The sequence below is a fragment of the Macaca fascicularis genome, chromosome 1 (genome assembly GCF_037993035.2).
Source record: "Macaca fascicularis isolate 582-1 chromosome 1, T2T-MFA8v1.1".
Taxonomy (NCBI): domain Eukaryota; kingdom Metazoa; phylum Chordata; class Mammalia; order Primates; family Cercopithecidae; genus Macaca; species Macaca fascicularis.
This window is the reverse complement of record NC_088375.1, coordinates 207,118,859-207,141,111: the sequence shown is the minus strand read 5'-3', so window position 1 is coordinate 207,141,111 and position 22,253 is coordinate 207,118,859. Positions and strand designations below refer to the sequence as shown.

General features: G+C 49.6%; 1 protein-coding gene across 1 annotated transcript; it reads left to right on the top strand.

The window, feature by feature from the left end:
* Positions 1-613: 613 nt before the first annotated feature.
* SMPDL3B (sphingomyelin phosphodiesterase acid like 3B) lies at positions 614-22,079 on the top strand. The gene is given in 12 exon segments (XM_005544251.5): positions 614-818; positions 7,283-7,496; positions 11,238-11,335; positions 15,407-15,550; positions 16,555-16,630; positions 16,632-16,725; positions 17,915-18,095; positions 18,179-18,312; positions 21,576-21,680; positions 21,683-21,792; positions 21,794-21,857; positions 21,859-22,079. Coding segments are annotated over 12 exon segments (1,353 nt in total). The 5' UTR covers positions 614-757; the 3' UTR covers positions 21,931-22,079.
* Positions 22,080-22,253: the final 174 nt, after the last annotated feature.

Here is a 22,253-nt window from a genome sequence, read left to right as displayed (position 1 = left end):
GATCGAGACCACAGTGAAACCCTGTCTCTACTAAAAATACAAAAAATTAGCTGGGCATGGTGGTGGGAGCCTGTAGTCCCAGCTACTCGGGAGGCTGAGGCAGGAGAATGGCGTGAACCCAGGAGGTGGAGCTTACAGTGAGCTGAGATCGCGCCACTGCACTCCAGCCTGGGTGACAGCGAGACTGTCTCAAAAAAATAAAAAGTTGTTTAAATACATAAAATAATCAAATGGGAGTATAGATGAAATAAGTGTGGCCGTAAGTTCATAATTGCTGCAACTGGAGGAAGGTACTTGCGAGTTCATTCCATCATTCTCTCTCCTGTTTCTGTTTGACCGTTTCCATAATACAATGTTAAGAAAGGATTAAACATGTGTCACCTCCTCCTAGAAGCCCTCTCACATTCCTCAGTCTAAATTAGATCCCCCTTTCCGGGGCTTGCCAATTCACCTGACATGCTGACCTGCAGTTCTGTGGTTTGCCCCTCCCTCCTGGGGGCAGGGGCTGCACAGGCAGGAGAGGTGTGGCTTCCACTTAACGTCCAGATGCCCGCCTCCTCGGACTGGCACAGATCGCACCCTGCTGGGCAAAGGAGGAAGAGCCAGAGGATCCAGATGCCTTGGAGGACTTGGAACACCTGTAACAGGACAGGGAGTTCTGCTCAGGCACGTGGCCACAGAAAACTACTTGGGAAGCCTGCGGTGAGAACAACAGCTCCTGGAGAATCCCACCACTCTGGTGAAGTGAGCCCCGAGGATGAGGCTGCTCGCCTGGCCGATTTTCCTGGCCCACTGGGGAGGTGCCAGGGCTGAACCAGGTATAGTACTGGGAATGTCTGCTATGCTTTTGTTTTGTACTATGAACTCTGGGGCTGCTGGAAGCTGCTCGCAGCAAACTTGAAGGTGCTTCTAAAGACAGCAAGGCAGGAGCTAGGGTAGGGAGGCAGGGTGGGGAGAGCTAGTGGGCCTTGGCGAGTGCTGTTTGAGCCTGAAGATTTTAAATGGAGGTGACAGCTGGCCAGGGAGGGACACCGATGTTGCGAAGAGGTCTGGGTACGTGAGAGCTAGCTAATTAGTAGAGGTAGGAGGTGGCAGGAAAGATTCGTGGACTCATTCAACAAATGAGGTCCTTTTCTGTACCACACATTATTCTAGGAGCCAGGGATATATCAGAGAAAAAAACAAAGTCCCGGTCTTAATGAAGGTGGGAGAATGAGTTGAGCCCAGGAGGTCGAGGCTGCAGTGAGCCAGGATCACGCTACTGCACTCCAGCCGGGTTTTTTTTTTTTTTTTTTTTTTTTTTGTAGAGGCACGGTTTTGAACTCCTGGCACGGTTTTGAACTCCTGGCCTTCCAAAGCACTGGGATTACCGGTGTGAGCCAATGCACGTGGCCCATGAAATTTTTAATATTGCTTTTGAAATGAATTGTTGATTGTGATGAATTACTTGATTTTCATAGTTTTTGTTTTTCCTGCACTTTTAGAGTCAATACATTTTTTTTTCCCCAAGTCTCAGATATTTCTGTGGACCTTGCAGAGCTATGAGGCCTTGGGCCCTATGTCTGTTGTCCCTAGTGGGCATAAAGCCCTGGTGACCCCCTTTGGTGAAGGAGGAGGTGGGCCAGGACACCTTTTTGCTTGCCCAGGGATGTACTGTGCCCACCAGTCCTCCTCTCAGAGATGGTCATCTGGGGCAGACAGGCTCTATCTTCATCTTGTTTCCCTTCAGATGTCCTGCCTGCCCCTGCACTTTACCTGTGGACAGCAGCCAAGGACACGCTAGGGCTGGCTGGGTAGGACATGGCCACTCCCCACCTTGTCCTTCTCTCATGGTGAGAGGGGGCCTTGTAGAACCCCCCCAGGAACCAAATGTGGAGTAACCACTGCTTCCCATTTACGGTGTTCTGTTCATCATCTCACATTTCTCATTTTAATTCTCACAAGGGCCCCAAGGGGTAGGGGGCGCTGTTATCTTGATTTTACGGAAGAGGAAACAGGCCCAGGGGAAGGTTCCGCTGTTCACACAGCTATGGGGTGGTGCAGCAGGATTCCCTCCCAGGTCTGTGGCCTCAGCTACTCACTGTACTCAATATCAAATTGATTTATCTTCTCAGTAATAAATGAATAATAATGATAGTGGAGATTGATATACCTTTCTAGAAAACTGCAGTTACAGATGAATACTGTCTTGCTGTGAAAGGTCCAAGCAGTGCGAATGTAGAAAGCCTCTTAGCTTTAACGAGATCCCCAGTGAAGCATCTGGACAGTAACATTTGAGAAGTTCTGGTCTAAACGGTAAAGCATGAAAGCGCCCAGGCCCCCACACCTCCCTAGTCTCACTCCTGGCCCCAGGGGTAATTGCAGGTAATGGTGTGGTGTGTTGGGATTGTCCTGTATAAGCCCTTTCTCCTTCACTATCTTATCCGATGCTCACTGAGAGGCAGGCCAGATGTCAACATCCTGTGGCTCAGTGAGGCCTGGTGGCTTGCCCAGAGCCCCTAGGCAAACACATGGAAGAGCCTGGATTAGAAACCAGATCTCCCACCTCCCCATCCATGGTCCCGACATGCTAATTAGAGCTTAATTATTTTGATGTAGGGCCTGGAAGCTGGTGGATCCCATATTCTTATGGAAAACATGTATTATTACAGCCACCTTCTGGAGGGGGAGTTCCAAGTCAACAGGCATGACAACATTGTGTCTCAGCTTTGGGGTCAGAGAGGTCTGGGTTTGAGCCTTAGTTTGCTCATCTATGCAGTGGGCAAAAGAATCCCCATCTCACAGACTGGCTGCCAGGATGAAATGAGATCAGTGTATGAAAGCCCGGGCACCTAGCCAACACAGTTTGAGTGCCTACAGTTCTAACTGGCCTCCCCACAGCCTTGTTCATTCATTGAATGTGCATTTGCACGTCTTCCACATCCCAGACACCCTTCTAGGCACTGAGAACACAGAGATAAACAAGATGGGCTTGGTGCTGTCATGGAACTGACATTGTAAACAGGGAAGATGGACAATAAGCAAGCCAACAAGGTAAGTTCACATGTGAGAGTGCTCTGAGGAAAAGGAAGCTGGGGGAAGCAATAGCTAGTGACCAGACAGGCAGGGGAGGTGGCACTTGAGGTGGTCAGGGGAGCCTTCTGAGGAGTGACCTTGGGGCAGAGGCCTGAATGAGGAGGAGACAGCCGCATGATGATATGGGAAGATTGGGTGATGCCATGGCGTAGTCAGGGAAGAGGCCCTGTGAGGAGAAGCAGCTTGGCTGAGGGTGATGGGTTGTGCTGAGCTGACAAGGTCGCTGGGATCTGCACCCCCACAATGAGGAGGCTGGACCCCAAGGAGGTGGAGCTGCCCGCCTGGACCTCTAGCTCTCTCCACCATTCTGTCCACTAGCTTGGCCTCTCCTGGAGTCAGCACACGTACACACACAGACACACATGCACACACACATAAACACACATGCACGTACACACACCTTTCAGTAGGATGTGCCAGAGAGGCTGGAAAGTAGTTTCAGTTCTACACACTGGCTAGAAGACGACAACTGACACGTGAGATGAGGAGTTTCTAGAGTGTAGAAATGTTTCTGAATACTTTGGGGGCTGACGTCAAAGGGGCCAAACTGCTCAGTGTTTGTAGTTAACTGAGAAAGCCAGCTTGAGGTAGAGGAATAGCCTCTTTCTCTGTCTGCAGAGGAAGCGTGAAGACCATGTGCCTGAGAGAAAGGCAAAGGGTCTCCCACCACATCCATCCTGGCCAGCCTGGCTCTGGGCTTGGAAGCCGGTGAGAGCCAATCACAGTCTCAGCTTAGGGACTTGGGATGCCCACCAACTCTGCCCAACTCTGCCCACCAACTAACTGGTATGAGGCAGTTCATTCCTTTACTCTGGCTTGGGTTTTTGTCACTACAGGAATTATTTCTGTTCCTGTTTTTTCCTTTTTTTTTTTTCTGAGACAGAGTCTTGCCATGTCGCCCAGGCAGGAGTGCAGTGATGCAATCTCGGCTCATTGCAACCTCCGCCTCCTGGGTTCAAGTGATTCTCCTGCCTCAGCCTCCCAAGTAGCTGTTGCTGGGATTACAGGAGTGCACCATAGTGCCCAGCTACTTTTTGGTTTTGTTGTTGTTGTTGTTTTCGAGACGGAGTCTTGCTCTGTCGCCAGGCTGGAGTGCAGTGGCTCAATCTCGGCTCACTGCAACCTCCGCCTCCTGGGTTCAAGTGATTCTCCTGCCTCAGCCTCCTGAGTAGCTAGGGCTACAGGCGTGTGGCACCACACCTAGCTAATTTTTGTGTTCGTAGTAGAGACAGGATTTCACCATGTTGGCCAGGATGGTCTTCATCTCTTGACTTTGTGATCCACGTGCCTTGGCCTCCCAAAGTGCTGGGATTACAGGCATGAGCCACCATACCTGGCCTTACTTTTTGTATTTTTAGTAGAGATGGGGTTTCACCATATTAGCCAGGCTGGTCTCGAACTCCTGACCTCAAGTCATCCACCCACCTTGGCCACCCAAATTGCTGGGATTACAGGTATGAGCCACTCTGCCCAGCTGAATTTTATTTTCCGTACAGATGAAGTCTTGCTTTATTGCCCCTGCTAGTCTTGAACTCCTGGCCTCAAGCAACCTTCCTGCCTTAGCCTCCCAAAGTGCTGAGATTACAGATGTGAGCCACCATGCCACCGTGCCTGGCAGGAATATATTAGTGATCACAATATGTGTGGAAAGGTTAAATTTTCCCCATTGTAAACAAAGACTCAGTTTGGATAAAAAATAAAAATGTGGGAATATGCTGTCAGCAAAAAGACCCATCTAAAATAGGCACTGGTTTTAACCCCTTTCGCCATCACATCTTTCTGGGAGGGATTGGAGCCCGGAGACCCCCATCATTTACCATGTGATCTTAGGCATGTTAACCTCCAGACCTTAGTTTCCTTATCTGTAAAGTAGGGATAATGTTCCCAGGGCTGTGCGGAGAACACTGTAACAATGCATGTGGGAGGGATAATGATTTGCTTCATCAGTCATTTACACTTTAGTATGAACATGTTTCAGATCCTTTCCTGAGACTCAGTTTAGATTAGGAGAGGTGGGGAAAAGCTCAAGAGCATCTGGGAGGGAAAGTCAAGGAGTGAGGGTCAGCGGCCAGCCTTTATCTGCAGGCCGTTGTCCACTAAATGTCCTGTGGCCTGAGTGGGGCCCTGGCTATCCCACCCTGAGATCAAAAGAAGTCCAGTCTCCAAGGCCCAGACACAGCTTCCTGGGGCCAGTGATGTTGACTTGTGGCTCTAAGTGACACAAGAAATGGAGGAGGAAGTGATTGCAACAGCAGAGGGTGAGGAAATCCTGGGCCTCACTCTTGTTTTAGTGAGAAACAGGATGAACAGAGGCCAGATCTTCTCAACTCTCCTTCAGTAAAGTCATTGAAACAACTTGTGCCGGCCAGGTGCGGTGGTTCATGCCTGTAATGCCAGCACTTTGGGAAGCTGAGGCGGGTGGATCACCTGAGGTTGGGAGTTCGAGATAGCCTGGCTAACATGGAGAAACCCTGTTTCTAGTAAAAATACAAATACAAAAAAAAAAAAAAAAATTAGCTGGGCCTGGGGGCACGTGTCTATAATCCCAGCTATTTGGGAGGCAGAGGCAGGAGAATTGCTTGAACCCAGGAGGCAGAGATTGCAATGAGTCGAGATCACACCATTGCACTCCAGCTTGGGCAATAGAGGGAAACTCTGTCTCAGAAAAAAAAAAAAAAAGAAAGAAAGAAAAAAAAAAGAAACTACTTGTGCCAGGCCCCATATGGGGTTCGCATGAGAAGTCTACTCCATCTCACCTGTTTCTCTGGATTCCTTTTTCTTTATTACACCGTGAAGTTTTTTGCCACTTCAGCCTCCTTTGGTTGGAAGCTGAGTCTAGCTTTTGGTCAATCACTTCAGCAAGCAGGACCACTCCCAGCTGCTTGAGCCACACCCCGGATCCAGAATCACCAGCAAGTATACCTACCGGAGGAGGTCAGCCCAATCTGAAGTGGCGTTCCTTTTTCCCTGGTCTAGTACTCTTACACTCACTTCCACATGTAGTCCCCAGTTTTTGCTGTTTTTTTGTTTTGTTTTGGAGACAGGGTCTTGCTCTGTCATCCAGGCTGGAGTGCAGTGGCATGATCATGGCTCACTACAGCCTCCACCTCCTGGGCTCAAGTGATCCTCTCACCTTAGCCTCCTGAGTAGCTGGGACCACAGGTACATGACCCCATACCAAACTAACTTTCTAAATTTTTTGTAGAGATGAGGTCTCCCTATGTAGCCCAGGCTGGTCTTGAACTCCTGGCCGCAAGGAATCCTCTTACCTTGGCCTCCCAAAGTACTGGGATTACAGGCATGAACCACTGCACCCAGGCTTTGCTGGTATTGCTTAGCAAGGTTTTCCAGCTCATTTGGTGTGTAAACCTTCTCCATCCAGGTCAGACTTTTTTCTTTCTCCCTTCTTTCCTTCCTTCCTTCCTTCCTTCCTTCCTTCCTTCCTTCCTTCCTTCCTTCCTTCCTTCCTTCCCTCCCTCCCTCCTTTCTTTCTCTCTCTCTTTCTTTCTTTTCTTTCTTTCTTTCTTTTTCTTTCTTTCTTTCTTTCTTTCTTTCTTTCTTTCTTTCTTTTTTTCTTTCTTTCTTTCTTTCTTTCCTCCCTCCCTCCCTCCCTCCCTCCCTCCCTTCTTTCTTTCTCTTTCTTTCTTTCTTTCTTTCTTTCTTTCTTTCTTTCTTTCTTTCTTTCTTTCTTTCTTTCTTTCTTTCTTTTTCTTTTTTTCTTTTTTAAATTTTGGAAGAAATTCCAGGACAGGTCAGATTTTCATATGTAGTTATATTTCCCTGCAGCTCGAGAGGATCGAGCTCTAGTTAATGGGCTTAGAAAAGTGACATAGCCCAGATTACACAGCTCCTAAGTGGCTCAGAGCCTGAGCACTTAACCCATACCCTCTCCTGCCTTTGCTTTAAAACAAGCCCCCTCACTAGAATGCCTGAGCTCTAATGCTGTGGCTGCCCATCAAACGTGGGGAGAAGGACGGGGCCTTGCCAAAGGTCAGGGGTCAGGGTTGGAGCTGAGCCTGTTCTCTGCTCTGTTCAATGTGTCCCTGGGCAGAGCCAGCCTGTGGGCCTTTCTCTGAACCTGGGGTGCTCAGAGAAGACTTCCGTTTGCCTGTGGAATGCCCCTGCCCCAGCCCAGGGCTGGCCTGGACTTCCTTGCTTCCAGGCTGGGAGAGACCAGCTTTGAAGGAGGATGTCTTTTCTCCTGCAGGGAAGTTCTGGCACGTCACTGACCTGCACCTTGACCCTCACTACAAGGTATCCAAATACCCCTTCCAGGTGTACCCATCAGCTGGATTCCAGTCAGTGCCCAACACAGGCCCCTGGGGTGACTACCTCTGTGATTCTCCCTGGGCCCTCATCAACTCCTCCATCTATGCCATGAAGGAGATTGAGCCGGAGCCAGACTTCATTCTCTGGACTGGGTGAGTACAGTCGAGGCGGCAGCTACCCTTTGCCGGGCATCTGCTATGTGCTACATACCAGATGGCCCTTTGCCCACATTATCTCCTTTAATACTCACATCAGTCTCACGTGAGGCTGAGGAACCTAAAGCTCAAAGGAGTTTTGTAACTTGCCTGGGGATCCCTGAGTCCAAAGATTCCAAAGTCTGTGTCCTCAACCTCCATGTCTCCTGGCTGTGGCAGAACGCAGCTCTCACTCAGGCTTTGGTTGTGGTCCTGGCATGCCTGGGCACCTGGAGAGTGCCCGGGTTTTAAGCTACGGGTGGACACTGGAGCCCTTCCCCCTGGGGCTTAGGGACTCTAAGTCTGAGAGGTCCAAGTGCAGGGAGGGAAGAAGTTATGAGGGCTGAAGGTGGCCTAGCCTGTGGTCCTAGTGTCCTGGCCGGCTGCTGGCCACCCCTGGGCTGCCCAGTGGCCCTGGAATGTTCTCACCGGTCAGAACTCTGCTCTACACAGTGACAGCTTGAGGGCCGATCCCACTCCTCGCAGAGACCCAGTTTCTGCTTCCTGTCCAAGGTTGCTGCTCTAATTCCTTCAACTTTCCTGGGAACTTGCCTCCTTATCACTCAAGATCCCCTGATTCTGGCCGGGCGTGGTGGCTCATGCCTGTAATTCCAGCACTTTGGGAGGCTGAGGTGGGTGGATCACCTGAGGTCAGGAGTTTGAGACCATCCTGGCCAACATGGTGAAACCCCGACTCTACTAAAAATACAAAAATTAGCCTGGCGTGGCAGTGCATGCCTGTGGTCCCAGCTACTCGGGAGGCTGAGGCAGGAGAATCGCTTGAATTCTTGAGACGGAGGTTGCAGTGAGCCGAGATCACACCACTACATTCCAGGCCAAGTGACACAGCAAGACTCTGTCTCAAAAAAAAAAAAAAAAAAAAAAAAAAAAAAAAAAGAAGAAGAAGAAAGAAAGAAAAGAAAGAAAAAAAGATACCCCAGTTCCCTCACTTGCTCCCTCACTTGGCAGGGCAACAAGTCATGCTCAGTTGTGGGGTAGACGCTAGGGATCTGAGATGATGGACACCCACACTTGGCTGCAAGGAGCTCACGGTCTTGTGGGCAATGCAGACAAACTCATTGACCTTACATCCCAGCAAGGAGAGAGGGTCACCTGGGGGGATGTGGGAGCTTCACAGAGCACATGATCCCATCTGGCAGGGTTAGGGGAAGGACATCCTGCAGGAACTGGTGGAGCAGGGGAGCTCTCGAGGAAGGCTGGAAGGAATTCTGACTTTGCGCTGCCTCTCCCAGCCTCAGTAGACGCTTCTATAAGGCAGGGTGAAACCCATGACGCCCCTAGCTGTGATGTGGTTTGTGGGTGTGACCAGGAAAGACCTTCAGATGAACCTGCCAGGCTGGACACATAAGACACATGACATCGTCTCAGAAGGAGCCTGGATGGCTCTGGCTTCCTTGGGCTCAGGAATCAATCTAAGAAGAGAGTGAGCTTTGGTCCATGACCTTGGGCCTGCTCCCTCGAGGGGCCTCGCTGGGGGAGCTTCTGATTTCTCTGAGAAGGGAGAGCATATGTAGCATTCTGACAGATGAGAGATGGGATCCCTCAGGAAATTCATGACCCTTTAACAGATGTACATTTTTTTTTTTTTTTGAGATGGAGTTTCGCTCTTTTTGCCCAGGCTGGAGTGCAATGGCGCGATCTTGGCTCACCGCAATCTCTGCCTCCTGAGTTCAAGCGATTCTCCTGCCTCAGCCTCCCGAGTAGCTGGGATTACAGGCATGCGCCACTACGCCTGGCTAATTTTGTATTTTTAGTAGAGATGGGGTTTCACCATGTTGGCCAGGCTGGTCTCAAACTCCGGACCTCAGGTGATCTACCCGCCTTGGCCTCCCAAAGTGCTGGGATTGCAGGTGTGAGCCACCGTGCTTGGCCACAGATGCACATTTTTTTCCTGGGAAATCTCTGAGACCTTGAAGAGGTCTACAGCATCAGATAAGATCTTTAGGACCCTTTACAATTCTTCAATTACAATGAAATTTGACTTCCTTTTTTTTTTTTTTTGAGATGGAGTCTCGCTCTGTCGCCCAGGCTGGAGTGCAGTGGTGCAATCTCGGCTCACTGCAAGCTCTGCCTCCTGGGTTCACACCATTCTCCTGCCTCAGCCTCCTGAGTAGCTGGGACTACTGGCACCCGCCACCATGCCCAGCTAATTTTTTTGTATTTTTAGTAGAGACAGGGTTTCACTGTGTTAGCCAGGATGGTCTCAATCTCCTGACCTTGTGATCCACCCACCTTGGCCTCCCAAAGTGCTGGGATTACAGGTGTGAGCCACCACGCCCGGCCGAAATTTGACTTCTAAGAGAGCTGCAGTCCCTTTGAGGATGGCCATTAGAAATTAGGTGTGTTTTGCTACTCAGGAGGCTGAGGCAGGAGAATCGCTTGAACCTGGGAGACGGAGGTTGCAGTGAGCCAAGATCCTGCCACTGCACTCCACCCTGGGCGACAGAGTGAGACTCCGTCTCAACAAAAAAAGCACCTAAAAAAATTAAAAATGCACCTGGTGTGTTTTTTATCAGACAGAATTAGATTATCCAATCTAGAAATAAAAAATGTGAAATTTTGTCCCTTTGACTTTGGGTTTCTGGCCTGTCCCCAGGGAGTTTTCAGGGCAAAACAGCCCCTCTTGCTGCCTTCATGTGGGTATCAGAGACACTGATAGGAGGCAATGGCTGTGAGCATAGACTCTGGGGCCAGGCTGACTGGGTTCAAATCTTGGCCCCACCACTTTCTAGTAGTGTACACTTAGCCACAAATTTTTTCTCCCCTGTCTCTGGTGCTTGATTTAGGATAGGCACAGTTCTTAATTTTTCTGTGTCTTGGTTTCTTTATCTGTCAAACAATAAAATCTAACAATAGAATTTACATTGCAGTGTTATTGTGGGGAAAAAATCAGTGGCTATGGCAACAACACACAGAAAGTACCTGGCAGAAAGTCAGCCAGTGTGAGCTTCTAGCGGCAGTATCAATACTATTATGCTAATTAGTTTCACTGGGGGAGTACCTGGGCAGCAGAGGCCTCAGGATTTTGATTGTCTGGACATCTCCCCATCCCTACACCCCACTGCCACCGTTTTCCTCCCCTTGCCGAGCATTTCTAAGGTGGACCCAAGAATTTAGATTCATGGCATGGGGGGCACAATGGTCGCGGGGCAGAATCAGTACCTGCCCTGGAAAAGATCTGAACCCTAGACTCTGAAGTCAGCTTCAAACTCCTTTGAACTCTTTGGGAAAGGAACATAATTCAGAGATGGCTTCTCAACCCTGAGCTCTCTTGGGGTTTGCAGATGGGACTGGAACTCCAGAGCTTTCGTCTCTAAATAATAATATTAATTACAACCTAGCAGCTACTCTTACTGTACTATATAATGTATATAATTTTCCTCCTTGATGGATACCTAACAAGCACTCTGCAAGAACTGTATTATCCCAACATTACAGATGAGTTAATAGAGGCCAGAGAGGTTAAACAAACAGTCAAGGAACCCACAGCAGGAAAATGGTGAAGCCTAGCTCTCAGCTCTGTCCCATGTGACTCCACTCTAGCCTGGCCATTCCCCCTCAAGGGGACATCTGAGGCCCAGGTCCACAGGTTTTCCTCTCACTGCAGAGCTGTCCCTTCCTTTTCTTCTGCCCCTTCCTGAGTTGCCTGCCCCAAATTGGCTTGGTGGTGTTTCGTAGTGATGACATGCCTCACGTGCCCGATGAGAAACTGGGAGAGGCAGCTGTACTGGAAATTGTGGAATGCCTGACCCAGCTCATCAGAGAGGTCTTTCTAGGTAAGACTGTGCCATCGGTCCCTCCACAGTGTTCTCTGAACTCCAGGCACTGTCTGGCACAGTGGGACAACAGCAGCAGCGAGTGTCCTGGCTGACCTTCATCCATGGACAGTGATGGCTGTTGGCCAGGTCTTCATGGTGACCATTTCTCACCTTCCTAACAAGCCGGAAGGCAACATGCAAGCCCATGGGCCTGTGGATACACACAGAATCCTATCAAAGGAAATGCCCTGCATTTCACTATCTTCTGCTCCTGCCTATCACCAGACCCATGAACCCTTCTCCAGGTGTCTAGAGTTGCACACAGGTGTCATCCTTGTGTGAGTCTCACACACAGCCCATGTGTCCTGCTCTGGAGTTGGCGAAAATCACCCTCAAACTGTCCTGGCTGCCAGGGTCTCTGGGAAATGCTAATTTCCAGCCAAGATGCTGTTTCCTGTTGCTTCCAAGGACTTCAGAGCCTGGCAGAGCAGGCAGGGACTGGGGGTGAGTGAGGCAGCAGCCCTACAGGACAGTGTAGGGTGAATAGGGTCTGCGTGCCCCATGCAAATGTTTTAAAGCAGTCTGCACCGAAAACAACATCCTGGAGGCTAAATCAGGCTGCCAGGCTGCCAACTGGGACCTGAGAAAGCAGCCCCCAGCCCACCTTTTTTGGGTTCCAGTATATCTGCCCCCTCTACAGATCTTCATCATGCGCTCCCAGGACACAGATATGGAGTAATAATCAAAATAAATAACAGCACTAGCAGCAGTCATTCTGTGTCAAGTGTGAAGGGTCAGGCTGGCTTGAAGAATTTTCAAGCCTTAGCTCCTTCACTGTCACCATAAGCCTCGGGGGAGGTGCTGTGACCTCAGTTTTACTGATGAGGGGGGTGAGCCTTAGGGTTAAGCAAACTAGTGAAGGTCACATTTACTTAAGGGGTCCAAATCCTGGTGTGGGCACTGCCCTTACTGTCTGTTCCTGCTGCTTCCTTCCCTCAACACAAGTCAATCTAGGCAAAGAGATGCCTGGATACTTCCAGTTTATCTAACCCAGCCCAACCCAAGTCAGGCTGCTTGGTTTCCTTTGTCTTCCAGCAGAGGTCACTAGTTAGGGTCAAACCAGGACATTCCCCCGACCCCAGCAGCAGGCACCATTATTCCCAATGTATAGTAAAGGAACCTATGGCTCCAAGCTAGTCATTTCCTAGGGAGGGACTCAAACTCAGATCCAACTGGGAGTACTTCTCCTTTGCTTCACATGGGACTTTTGGAACACAAGTCAAATATTGGGTAAGAAAATGCTTCCCTGACTGTTTTGTTTTTTGAGAGAAGGTCTTGCTGTCACCCAGCCTGAAGTACAGTGGCACGATCAAGGGTCACTGCTGCCTTCATCTCCCAGGCTCAAGCAATCCTTCCATCTCACTCTCTTACGTAGTTGGGATTAGAGGCACACGCCACCACTCCCTGCTAATTATTTTTATTTTCATTTTTATTTATTTATTTATTTTTTAAGACTGAGTCTTGCTCTGTCACCCAGGCTAAAGTGCAGTGGTGTGATCTTGGCTCACTGCAACCAGAATCAGAGGTGATTCTCTTGCCTCAGCCTCCCAAGTAGCTGGACTACAGGCATCCGCCACCACGGCCCGCTAATTTTTGTATTTTTAGTAGAGATGGTGTTTCAGTATGTTGGCCAGGCTGGTCTCAAAGTCCTGACCTCAAGTGATCAGCATGCCTTGGCCTCCCAAAGTGCTGGGATTACAGGCGTAAGCCACTGCGCCCGGCCTGTTTTCAATTTTTGTAAAGATAGAGGTCTTGCTGTGTTGTGTAGGCTGGTCTTGAACTCCTGGGCTCAAGTAATTCTCTCCCTCAACCTCCCAAAGTGTAGGGATTACAGGCATGAGCCACCATGCCTGGCCTATTGACTATGATTTAACACACAAATGTAAATTATAAGATTTTGTAGTTTCTACCACACTTGCCCATTTATTGAATTTCCTAATATCCAAGATGCCCTTGACTGAAAGATGCATCATTTTGTATAACTAAGAAAAAACAGCTACCAATTATAATCTGACACAGCACTTTCTCATGGCCACACCTCACTTTTAGAGATGGTACTACGAGAACAAATGGGAAGGGATGAAATGGAGGTGTTATCTAACTGACAATTCTAAAAACACAAGTCAAGCAGGACACTCCCATTTTATAGATAATTAAACCGAAGTACAGAGAGGTCGAGGAAGTGGCCTAAGAAGAGGAAGGGACTGAAACTCGAGATTCAGGCTTCCACATCATGTGTTCTTCCTGCTGTGTTCAGCTTTACCCACCAGAGTCGGCCGTGAACACTGGTCCCCGCTCGTCAGCACAGTCAAGTGGTTGACAACACAGGGATGCAAAGCAAACAAATCCAAGGCCCTGGGCCAGGTGCAGTGATCATATGCCTGTAAACCCAGCACTTTGAGAAGCTAAGGCTGGAGGATCGCTTGAGGTCAGGAGTTTGAGACTGGCCTGGGCAACATAGTAAGACCCTGCTTCTACAAAAAATAAAAAAAATTAGCCATGTATGGTGGTGTGTATCTATACTCTTAGCTACTTGGGAGGCTGAGGCAGGAGGATCACTTGAGCCCAGGAATTTGAGGTTACAATGAGCTATGATTGTGCCACTGTACTGCCGCCTGGGCGGCAAAGCAAGACCCTGTCATGTAAGGCCCAGTTCTAGCTCTGCTATGGTTTAGCTGGGTAATCTCATAAAGACTCAGTCTGCTGCCTGTGAAAAGGGAAAGTCATGGTACCTGTCCATAGGGTTGTTATGAGGATTAAATAAGGTAATTCATTCACTCATTTAGTCAATCAACTAGTAGTTATTGAGCATCGACTATGGTAGAGACACCATTCCAGGAGTAGAAGACGTGGCAATGAACAAGACACCAGGTCGCACCCCCGTGGAGCTTATGTTTGCGAGGAGCTGGGCACACAGAAGCAGTGAAAACACAGGAGTGAGTCCCTCCCTTCTCAAATGCCCTTGGGATTCAGGGATTTTTTTTTTTTTTTTTTCTTAAATGGATTCTTAATGGCTGCTGGCATATACTTTAGAGAGGTGAGGTTTTTCCAGGCAGTTACAGTGATGCATTTCACAACCTCCTACTTTGGCAGAGTTCTCAGCATTTCCAGGTCTTGTAGGCTGTACCAGGCAAAGGGTGTGTTAGAGATATTTCCCAACCGGAATGGGAGACTCCAGCCTCCCTCATTTGTTCCAGGTCACTCCCTGTGATAGACCAAGCTCATATAAGGGCCCGGCCTTGTTCTGAGTCCAAGAGTTGTTTTTGTTGAGTGTCAAGTATTTATTGAACACCGATTAGGTACCAGACACTGAGCATAAAATAAAAACAGAAATGAGGCTGTTCATGTGGAGGAAATGAGTCTAATGGGTTTCCCTATACCTCCAGGCCTCATTCACAGGCCCCTTCCTCAGGGAGGCCTCCCCAAACCCACTCCTACCCTCTGTTGTCACTCCCATAGCAAGTGGCCATTCCCTTTTTGTGACATCCCTTACACCTCTACTCAATACCTGTCAACCCTATCGAACGGCAGGACGTCTGGGGCTGGAAGCCTGGTTTCCAGCTCTGTGCATTGGCTCATAGTAGGTGCTCAATAAAACATTTGCTGACTGCATGGATGAGTGAAACTCCTAAGGCCTCCCAGAGTGAAGCAGACCCTTTCCCTAACAGTAAGATGGATCTGGAATCACCAGGAATTGGGAACACTAAATTACCAAGTGGCTGACAGTGATCGGAATCATTTAGACCTAGTTCTCCCCTTCTCATCATCTGCTGCTTTCCTTCTAACCAGGAAACTTCCTGCTGGGAATGGGCTTAGGGACTGCGATGAAAGCAGCCACTGCTCTTCCTCCCAAAGCCTCAGCAAAGTTCAGTCAGATTCTATCAAATGTGGGTTTCCTATCTGCGTCTTTTCCTCATCTGTGCTATCGCTCTTCCCCTTGAGCTCTGCTGGCCAGTGGCCAACAGAAAATGATTAACTCCCCCGAGTGCTTTTGCATATATATTTTGATGTTTCACCCTTGCTTCCCAGATACTAAAGCCTATGCTGCTTTGGGAAATCATGACTTTCACCCCAAAAACCAGTTCCCAGCTGGAATTAACAAGATCGACAATCAGATAGCAGAACTATGGAAACCCTGGCTTAGTAACGAGTCCATTGCTCTCTTCAAAAAAGGTACCAGCACCATCTGCTCATATTAGGAGCACTTACTGTATGCCAGGGTCTGATCTTCATCTTCACAACAACCCCTTGAAATAAGTACTGATTTTATCTCCAATTTACAGATAAGGAAGCCAGGGTCATACAACTTAGAAAAGGCAGTCTTGGGAGCAGAATCCAGAGCTAACTCCAAAGCCCTTGCTCTGAACCCCACGGCACTCATGATGCTCCTAAGTTCATACTTACTGAGCCTTTACTGTGTGCCAGGCGTTACCCTCAGCCTGGTCCTAGACACTTCACAACAGCCCTTGGAAGGAGTGGTTTCGCTTCCAGCAGGTGTGAACCTTGCCACCACTGACACCATGGGCTGGATGATTCTGTCGCAGAGGACTGCCACGTGTGTTGCAGAATGTTGCAAACACCCACTAGAGTGATACCCTCAGGAACACCCCCAGTTGTGACAACCAGAAATGTCTCAGACATTGCCCAGTGTTCCCTGGGGCCAGAAGCACCTGGTTGAGAATGACTGGTCCAGAAACACAGCCAGCCCAAGGTGACTGTGACCCTACTCTTCCCTTTCCTCGGTCTCCTGCTGTTGGGACTCCCCAGTGGTCAAAGCCAACCAGAAGCCTGTGGCACAGAGGCCTGTTGATTTAATCCACGTAGATCAGCTCTTGGAAAAGACAGCTGAGCGGTGAAGGGTGGACAGTGGATCTGGATGGGCAAACACACATCACTGTTATTCTCACTATACAGTTAAGGAAACCGAAGTACAGAGAGGTGAAGTTACTCTCCCAAGTTGCACAGCGAATGAGTTCCAGAGCCAGGATTTCAATCCAGGCCTTCTGGCTCCAGAACCTCTGACCTTCCAGATTGAGGTCCCACCCATGGGAAAGATGGGAGGGGAAGATGCAAGGGAAAAAGAAAGTGGGACAGTGAAGTGGAAGGGGCAGAAGCCTGTCTGGCCAGAGGTGGGGGCCTCCTTCATGTTGTCCCTGGTGCCTTCTACTCTGAGACAGGTGCCTTCTACTCTGAGAAGCTGCCAGGTCCCAGCGGGGCTGGGCAAATTGTGGTGCTCAACACCAATCTGTACTACCAGCCGTGAGCTGACAGCAGACATGGTGGACCCTGGCCAGCAGTTCCAGTGGCTGGAAGATGTGCTGACCAATGCCTCCAAAGCTGGGGACATGGTAAGAGGTCCTGCTTCTTTCTTTTCTCATCTAGGGTTATTTTCTGCACAAGTCTCCCGCTTGGCACAAACTCACCCACCCACCCAAAGATGCCCACATCCCAGAGGGTCCTTCACCAGCCTAGCACCAGCAGAGGGCTTCCTCCATCCTCACCGCAGCCCTGTGTGCTGGGATCCGGAGCCCACTGCAGATGCGGACCCTGAGGCTCATAAAGAGTGGTGACAGTCCCAAGTCATATAATACGTGATGACGCCCAGACTAGAAGACCAGTTTCCAGACTCCAAGTCCAGTGCTGTTTCTACTCCCACCACATGTGCAGCTGCAGCCAGGACTGTGTGCCAGACCTCCAGGGGATGCCCTGCCCTTGAGTGTGTCCAGCTAGTCTGCTGGCCTGACAACTCCTCAAGAACTGGCTCAGTGTCCCATTTGCCCAAGTCCTCGCACTGACTAGCCCATCCCAAGAGGATCTCACAGCTGGTGCCCACAAGCACACACTATGTCAACATTGGGCACGTTGTTTAGGACATTATACAGATGATCTCAGGTAGCAGAACTATGGAAACCCTGGCTCAGTAACGAGTCCATCATTCTCAAAACCCCACCAGCTAGGTATTATTCCGGATGAGAAAACAGCAGCTCAGAGAGGTGACACACAGCTGGTGTCTAAACTGCAGTCTGACTCCAAAACCCATAGAGTTAACCCTGTCCCCTGTTCTAACTCCTGCCATGGTGGCCAAGTGCCCAGGTGTTGTCAGCTGAGTGACTCAAGGAATGTAAGAAACGAATGCACATGACCGTGTAGCATATGAACACAACCATGCAAGAATGGTATTGTTGCAGTGTTCAAGCTCTCCAAGAGAAGCGTAGTCTTGGAAGGATTAGGAAGGCTTCATGGAGGAGGTGCTCTTTGAGTTAGGTTTTGAAGTATGGGGAGGATTTACAGAAGTGAAAAGGAGAAGGGTACTCCAGGTGGCAGGCATGGAGGTGGGAAGGTATGTGGTGCATTCATTGCACAGCACAGGGAGAATGCCTGAGTCTGCCTGGGAGATGGAATCCGGGAGGCCTTCAGGGAGGAGATACATTTGGGCCCATCTACCTGTCTTTGGGGCAATTTGCAGGTTTTCAGAAGTAGAAATGAGGGTCTGGAGAGGGCATCTGTGAGCCTCTTCTGCGAACCCCTCCCTTGTAGGTGTACATTGTGGGCAACGTGCCCCCAGGGTTCTTTGAGAAGACACAAAACAAGGCATGGTTCCAGGAGGGCTTCAACGAAAAATACCTGAAGGTGGTCCGGAAGCATGGTCGCGTCATAGCAGGGCAGTTCTTCAGGCACCACCACACTGACAGCTTTCGGATGCTCTATGATGACGCAGGTATTCAACCTGGAGGGCAACTGCCAGCTCCGTCCCTCCTTCTCTCCCCAGACCCTCTCTGTCCTGCTGCTCTTTCCTGACAGGTGCCCCCATAAGCGCCATGTTCATCACACCTGGAGTCACCCCATGGAAAACCATGTTACCCGGAGTGATCAATGGGGCCAACAATCCAGCCATCCGGGTGTTCAAATATTACTGAGCCACACTGAGCCTGAAGGTCAAGAGTCCTGTGGAGGCCGGAGGAGGAGGGTGGCAGGGGCTTAAATGCATCACCACCTCCCCTAACGCTCAGCTTATCCACCCTCCCCTGACCACTGAGCCTCAGGAAGGTTGATCTCCTTCCACCCTTCTCCAGCTCAGGATCAGAACCCTGGAGGCACCTGCCACCGAGTCAGGGCAGTGCTTCCCCAAGTCTCCTTTTCCCCTGGATGACTGGCACAGCCTCATACCTGGTCTCCCTGCCTCTGGCCCTGCCCTGCTGTGGTCCATCTGCTACACAACAGAGAAGAAACTAATCTCCTATAGCACCACTTTCATCTTGTCTCTGTCCTGCTCAAAAAATTTCAATAGCTCCCCAGTGCCTTCAAGATAAAGTTGTGTCTCCTTGGCCTAGTACTCAAGGCTTTCCACAGTCTGACTTCAAGCCCATTGTCCACCTTTTCCATACACAGACAAGGCTCCAGCCCCTAATTCTTTGAGCAATCCCTCACCTGGTAGGATGAGCTTGTGGTTGTTGAGATGAAAAATAGTATTCCTTTATTTATCCATCAAAATGCATTAAGTCTGTGCCATGGGCCAGGCCCTGTTCTAATCTCATGAGATATGTAAATGTACAAAAAAAAGTCACCCCTCTCCTGGACCTGACATCTCACAAGAGAGGGCCAATAAATATGTAGAATTAATTCTAGTACTGAGAGAAGGGCTAAGGAGAAAATCAAAACAGTGAGGTGACAGAGTGATGGCTATGGGAGGTGTGTACTGTGTTAAATAGGTGGGGAGGGGAAGTGTCCACATAAGGTGCCATTTGAGTTCTGAGTGTATTGAGGGAGTGAGCCATGTGGGTATCTCAGGGAGGTGGAGGGAAGAGCAAGTCAAAGGCCGGGGTGGGAATGTGCTTGGTGGGTTAGGGGAAGAGCACGGAGGCCAGGTGGCCACAGGGAGAGGCCCAAGGGGAGAGTGGAAGGGGAGGTCCGATCTTGCAGGCATCAATGAGGACTTTGGATTTGGAGGGTTTGGCGCAGAAGAATGAAATCCTGTGACTTAAAATTTTACGGAATCATCACGTCTGCTGTGCAGGGAACAGGCTATAGGGGCAGGTGGGGAAGGAGTGAGGCCATTTGGAGGGAAGGACAAACCCCGGATGACAGGATGGTGGCTTGGCCAGGGTGGAGGCAGTGAGGTGGTGAAAAGTGCCAGGTCCTGGATGAATTTTGGATGCAGAATTTGCTAGAGTGGATGTGGGCTGTGAGGGAAAGGGACGAATCCAGGAGGCTTCCAAGGCTTTTGGCCTGCGCAATGGATAGGCTGTGGCTGCCGGTTATTGAGAAGAGTGGCAGGGTGATCAGGCTTCGGGGGGTGAGTCAGAGGTCTGGTTTTGGACCTGCTAACTTTGGGAAGGCTGAATGGCATCAAGTGAAAGTGGTCAGGGAAGGGGCAAGTTGGAGCTTGAAGAGGTGGCGATAGAAATGTGATCTGGGAGTGGAGAGAGGATATTTAAAACCAACGACTGGATGAGCTAACCCAGGTCCTTGATTCTAATAAATGTAGATTAAGAAGAGGTCTGAGGGGTTTTAAGAGTGGCCCATTGTCCACATGGGCACTCTGAGGGTCTGAGCAAGGGGAATGGCAGGCTGAGGGACCCCCACCATCACCCGTGAACGGGCCCTACATTGTCCTCAGGGAAGGAGTCAGCCCTGAGCTTGAATCCTGACTCCACCACTCATAAGCTTTTTGATCTTTTGACCTCTGTGCCTCACTTGCTTCACCTGTAAAATGGGAGTAACAGAACCTCACAGGGTTTGAGGAGGACTCCATGAAATAATGGAATGGAAACAGAGTGGCCATGCATACGGGCAGCTCGTCTTACCCCATCTGCAGTGGCCTAAAGCAGGTTCGTAAATGTACCTGGAACCTGTTGGACTGATGAACCCCGCAGAGCCTAGCCGTGAACATGCACCTGGGTCCTAGGAGTCTATAGTTCATGATCTCTCTCATGCTTAATGTCGCTCTTTTTATGTTGCTTTTGTCTATTCATTATGTAAATATTTACTGAGCATCTTCTATGTGTACCCTAGCATGGTGGGACCTGGGTAAACAACCTGGGGGCCAATCCTGCTACCACTGAATACCTGTATGAATACCTGTATGAATACCTGTATGACTACCTGTATGACTACCTGTATGAATACCTGTATGAGTACCTGTATGACTACCTGTATGAATACCTGTATGAGTACCTGTATGTATGAATATCTGTATGACTACCTGTATGACTACCTGTATCAATACCTGTATGAGTACCTGTATGAGTACCTGTATGAATACCTGTATGAGTAACTATATGAATACGTTTATGAGTACCTGTATGAATACCTGTATGAGTACCTGTATGACTACCTGTATGACTACCTGTATGAATACCTATCCCGGCCCGCGGGATAGTCAGTGTAGGCCCTGGAGGAGGGGGTGGGAATTTGGGGAACAAGAGACAGGAGAAATGGAGACAAGACAGTGCTCTGATCAAGTCTCGTTTAATGGTAGTAATGCAGTGCCTTATATACATTTGGAGGGGAAGGGGTTGGGCTAAGGCGGAAATGACCTCATTGCGGAAGGCGTGGCCAGATAGACGTCATGTTGCGCCTGTGCTGTCAGGTAGTCTTTTCGCGGGGGCGGGAAAAATGAATGAAGAAGAAGCAGGAAGAGCGCCATCTTTTAATGGCGGTATTAATACAGGGAAGAAGGTAGATCTAGGGAGAAGGTGGGAATGAATATAGCTCAGGCGTTTAATCTTTAATTATCATTCGCTATGGCCAGGGCGTGCAGCTCCGGACAAATACCTGTATGAGTACCTGTATGACTACCTGTATGTATGAATACCTGTATGAGTACCTGTATGACTACCTGTATGAATACCTGTATGACTACCTGTATGTATGAATACCTGTATGAACACCTGTATGAATACCTGTATGTATGAATACCTATATGAATACCTGTATGAATACCTGTATGACCCTGGCCAAGTGAATTAACCTCTTTAGGCCTCAGTTTCCTCATTTGTGAAACCAGGGTAATAAGCGCAGTTACCTCATTCAATTCAGAGGATGTCTGCCAAGCACACTGGGTGCACAGCTAAGTGCTCAATAACTACTAGTGGTCATGATCACTACTTTAAAGAACGTGGGGGCAAATGCAAGGTGCAGGATGGGGATGGAAGCAGACAGCTGCTCACAGCCGGCCTACCCCAAACCCTTTCGCCAGGACATGGTGACCTACTTCGTGAACCTGAGCCAGGTGAATGCTCAGGGGATGCGGCACTGGGAGTTCGAGTACCAGCTGACTAAAGCCTACTGGGTTCCCTACTGCACAGTGCCCACTCTGTGCAGGCAGTGTTGGACCGCATCGCTGGCGACCAGGGTGCACTACAGCACTACTACGTCTATAACTCAGTCAGCTACTATGCTGGGGTCTGCCACGAGGCAGCACGTGTGTGCCATGCGCCAGGTGGACATTGACGCCTACACCACCTGTCTGTATGCCTCTGGGGACCACACCCGCGCCCCAGCTCCCGCTGCTGCTGATGGCCCTGCTGGGCCTGTGCACGCTCGTGCTGTGACCCGCCAGGCTCACCTTCTTCCTGGTAACGGTTAACGGGGGTAGCGCCCGGGATCACCCAGAACTGGGCTTTCCACCATTTCCTCCGCGCCTGAGGAGTGAACTGAAATAGGACAACCGAATCAGGAAGTGAAGCCCCAGGACCTGCAGTGATCCGTGATCGCGCCACTGCACTCCAGCCTGGGCGACAAAACCAGACTCTCTCCAAAAACAAACCAGAAACAGAAAACAAATGACGACCCAAGACCCCCCACAGCATATTTCTTTTGCGTTTTATGTTTCATTCACAAAACAAAGCTCATGGTGCGTTTGATTCTTTGTTGT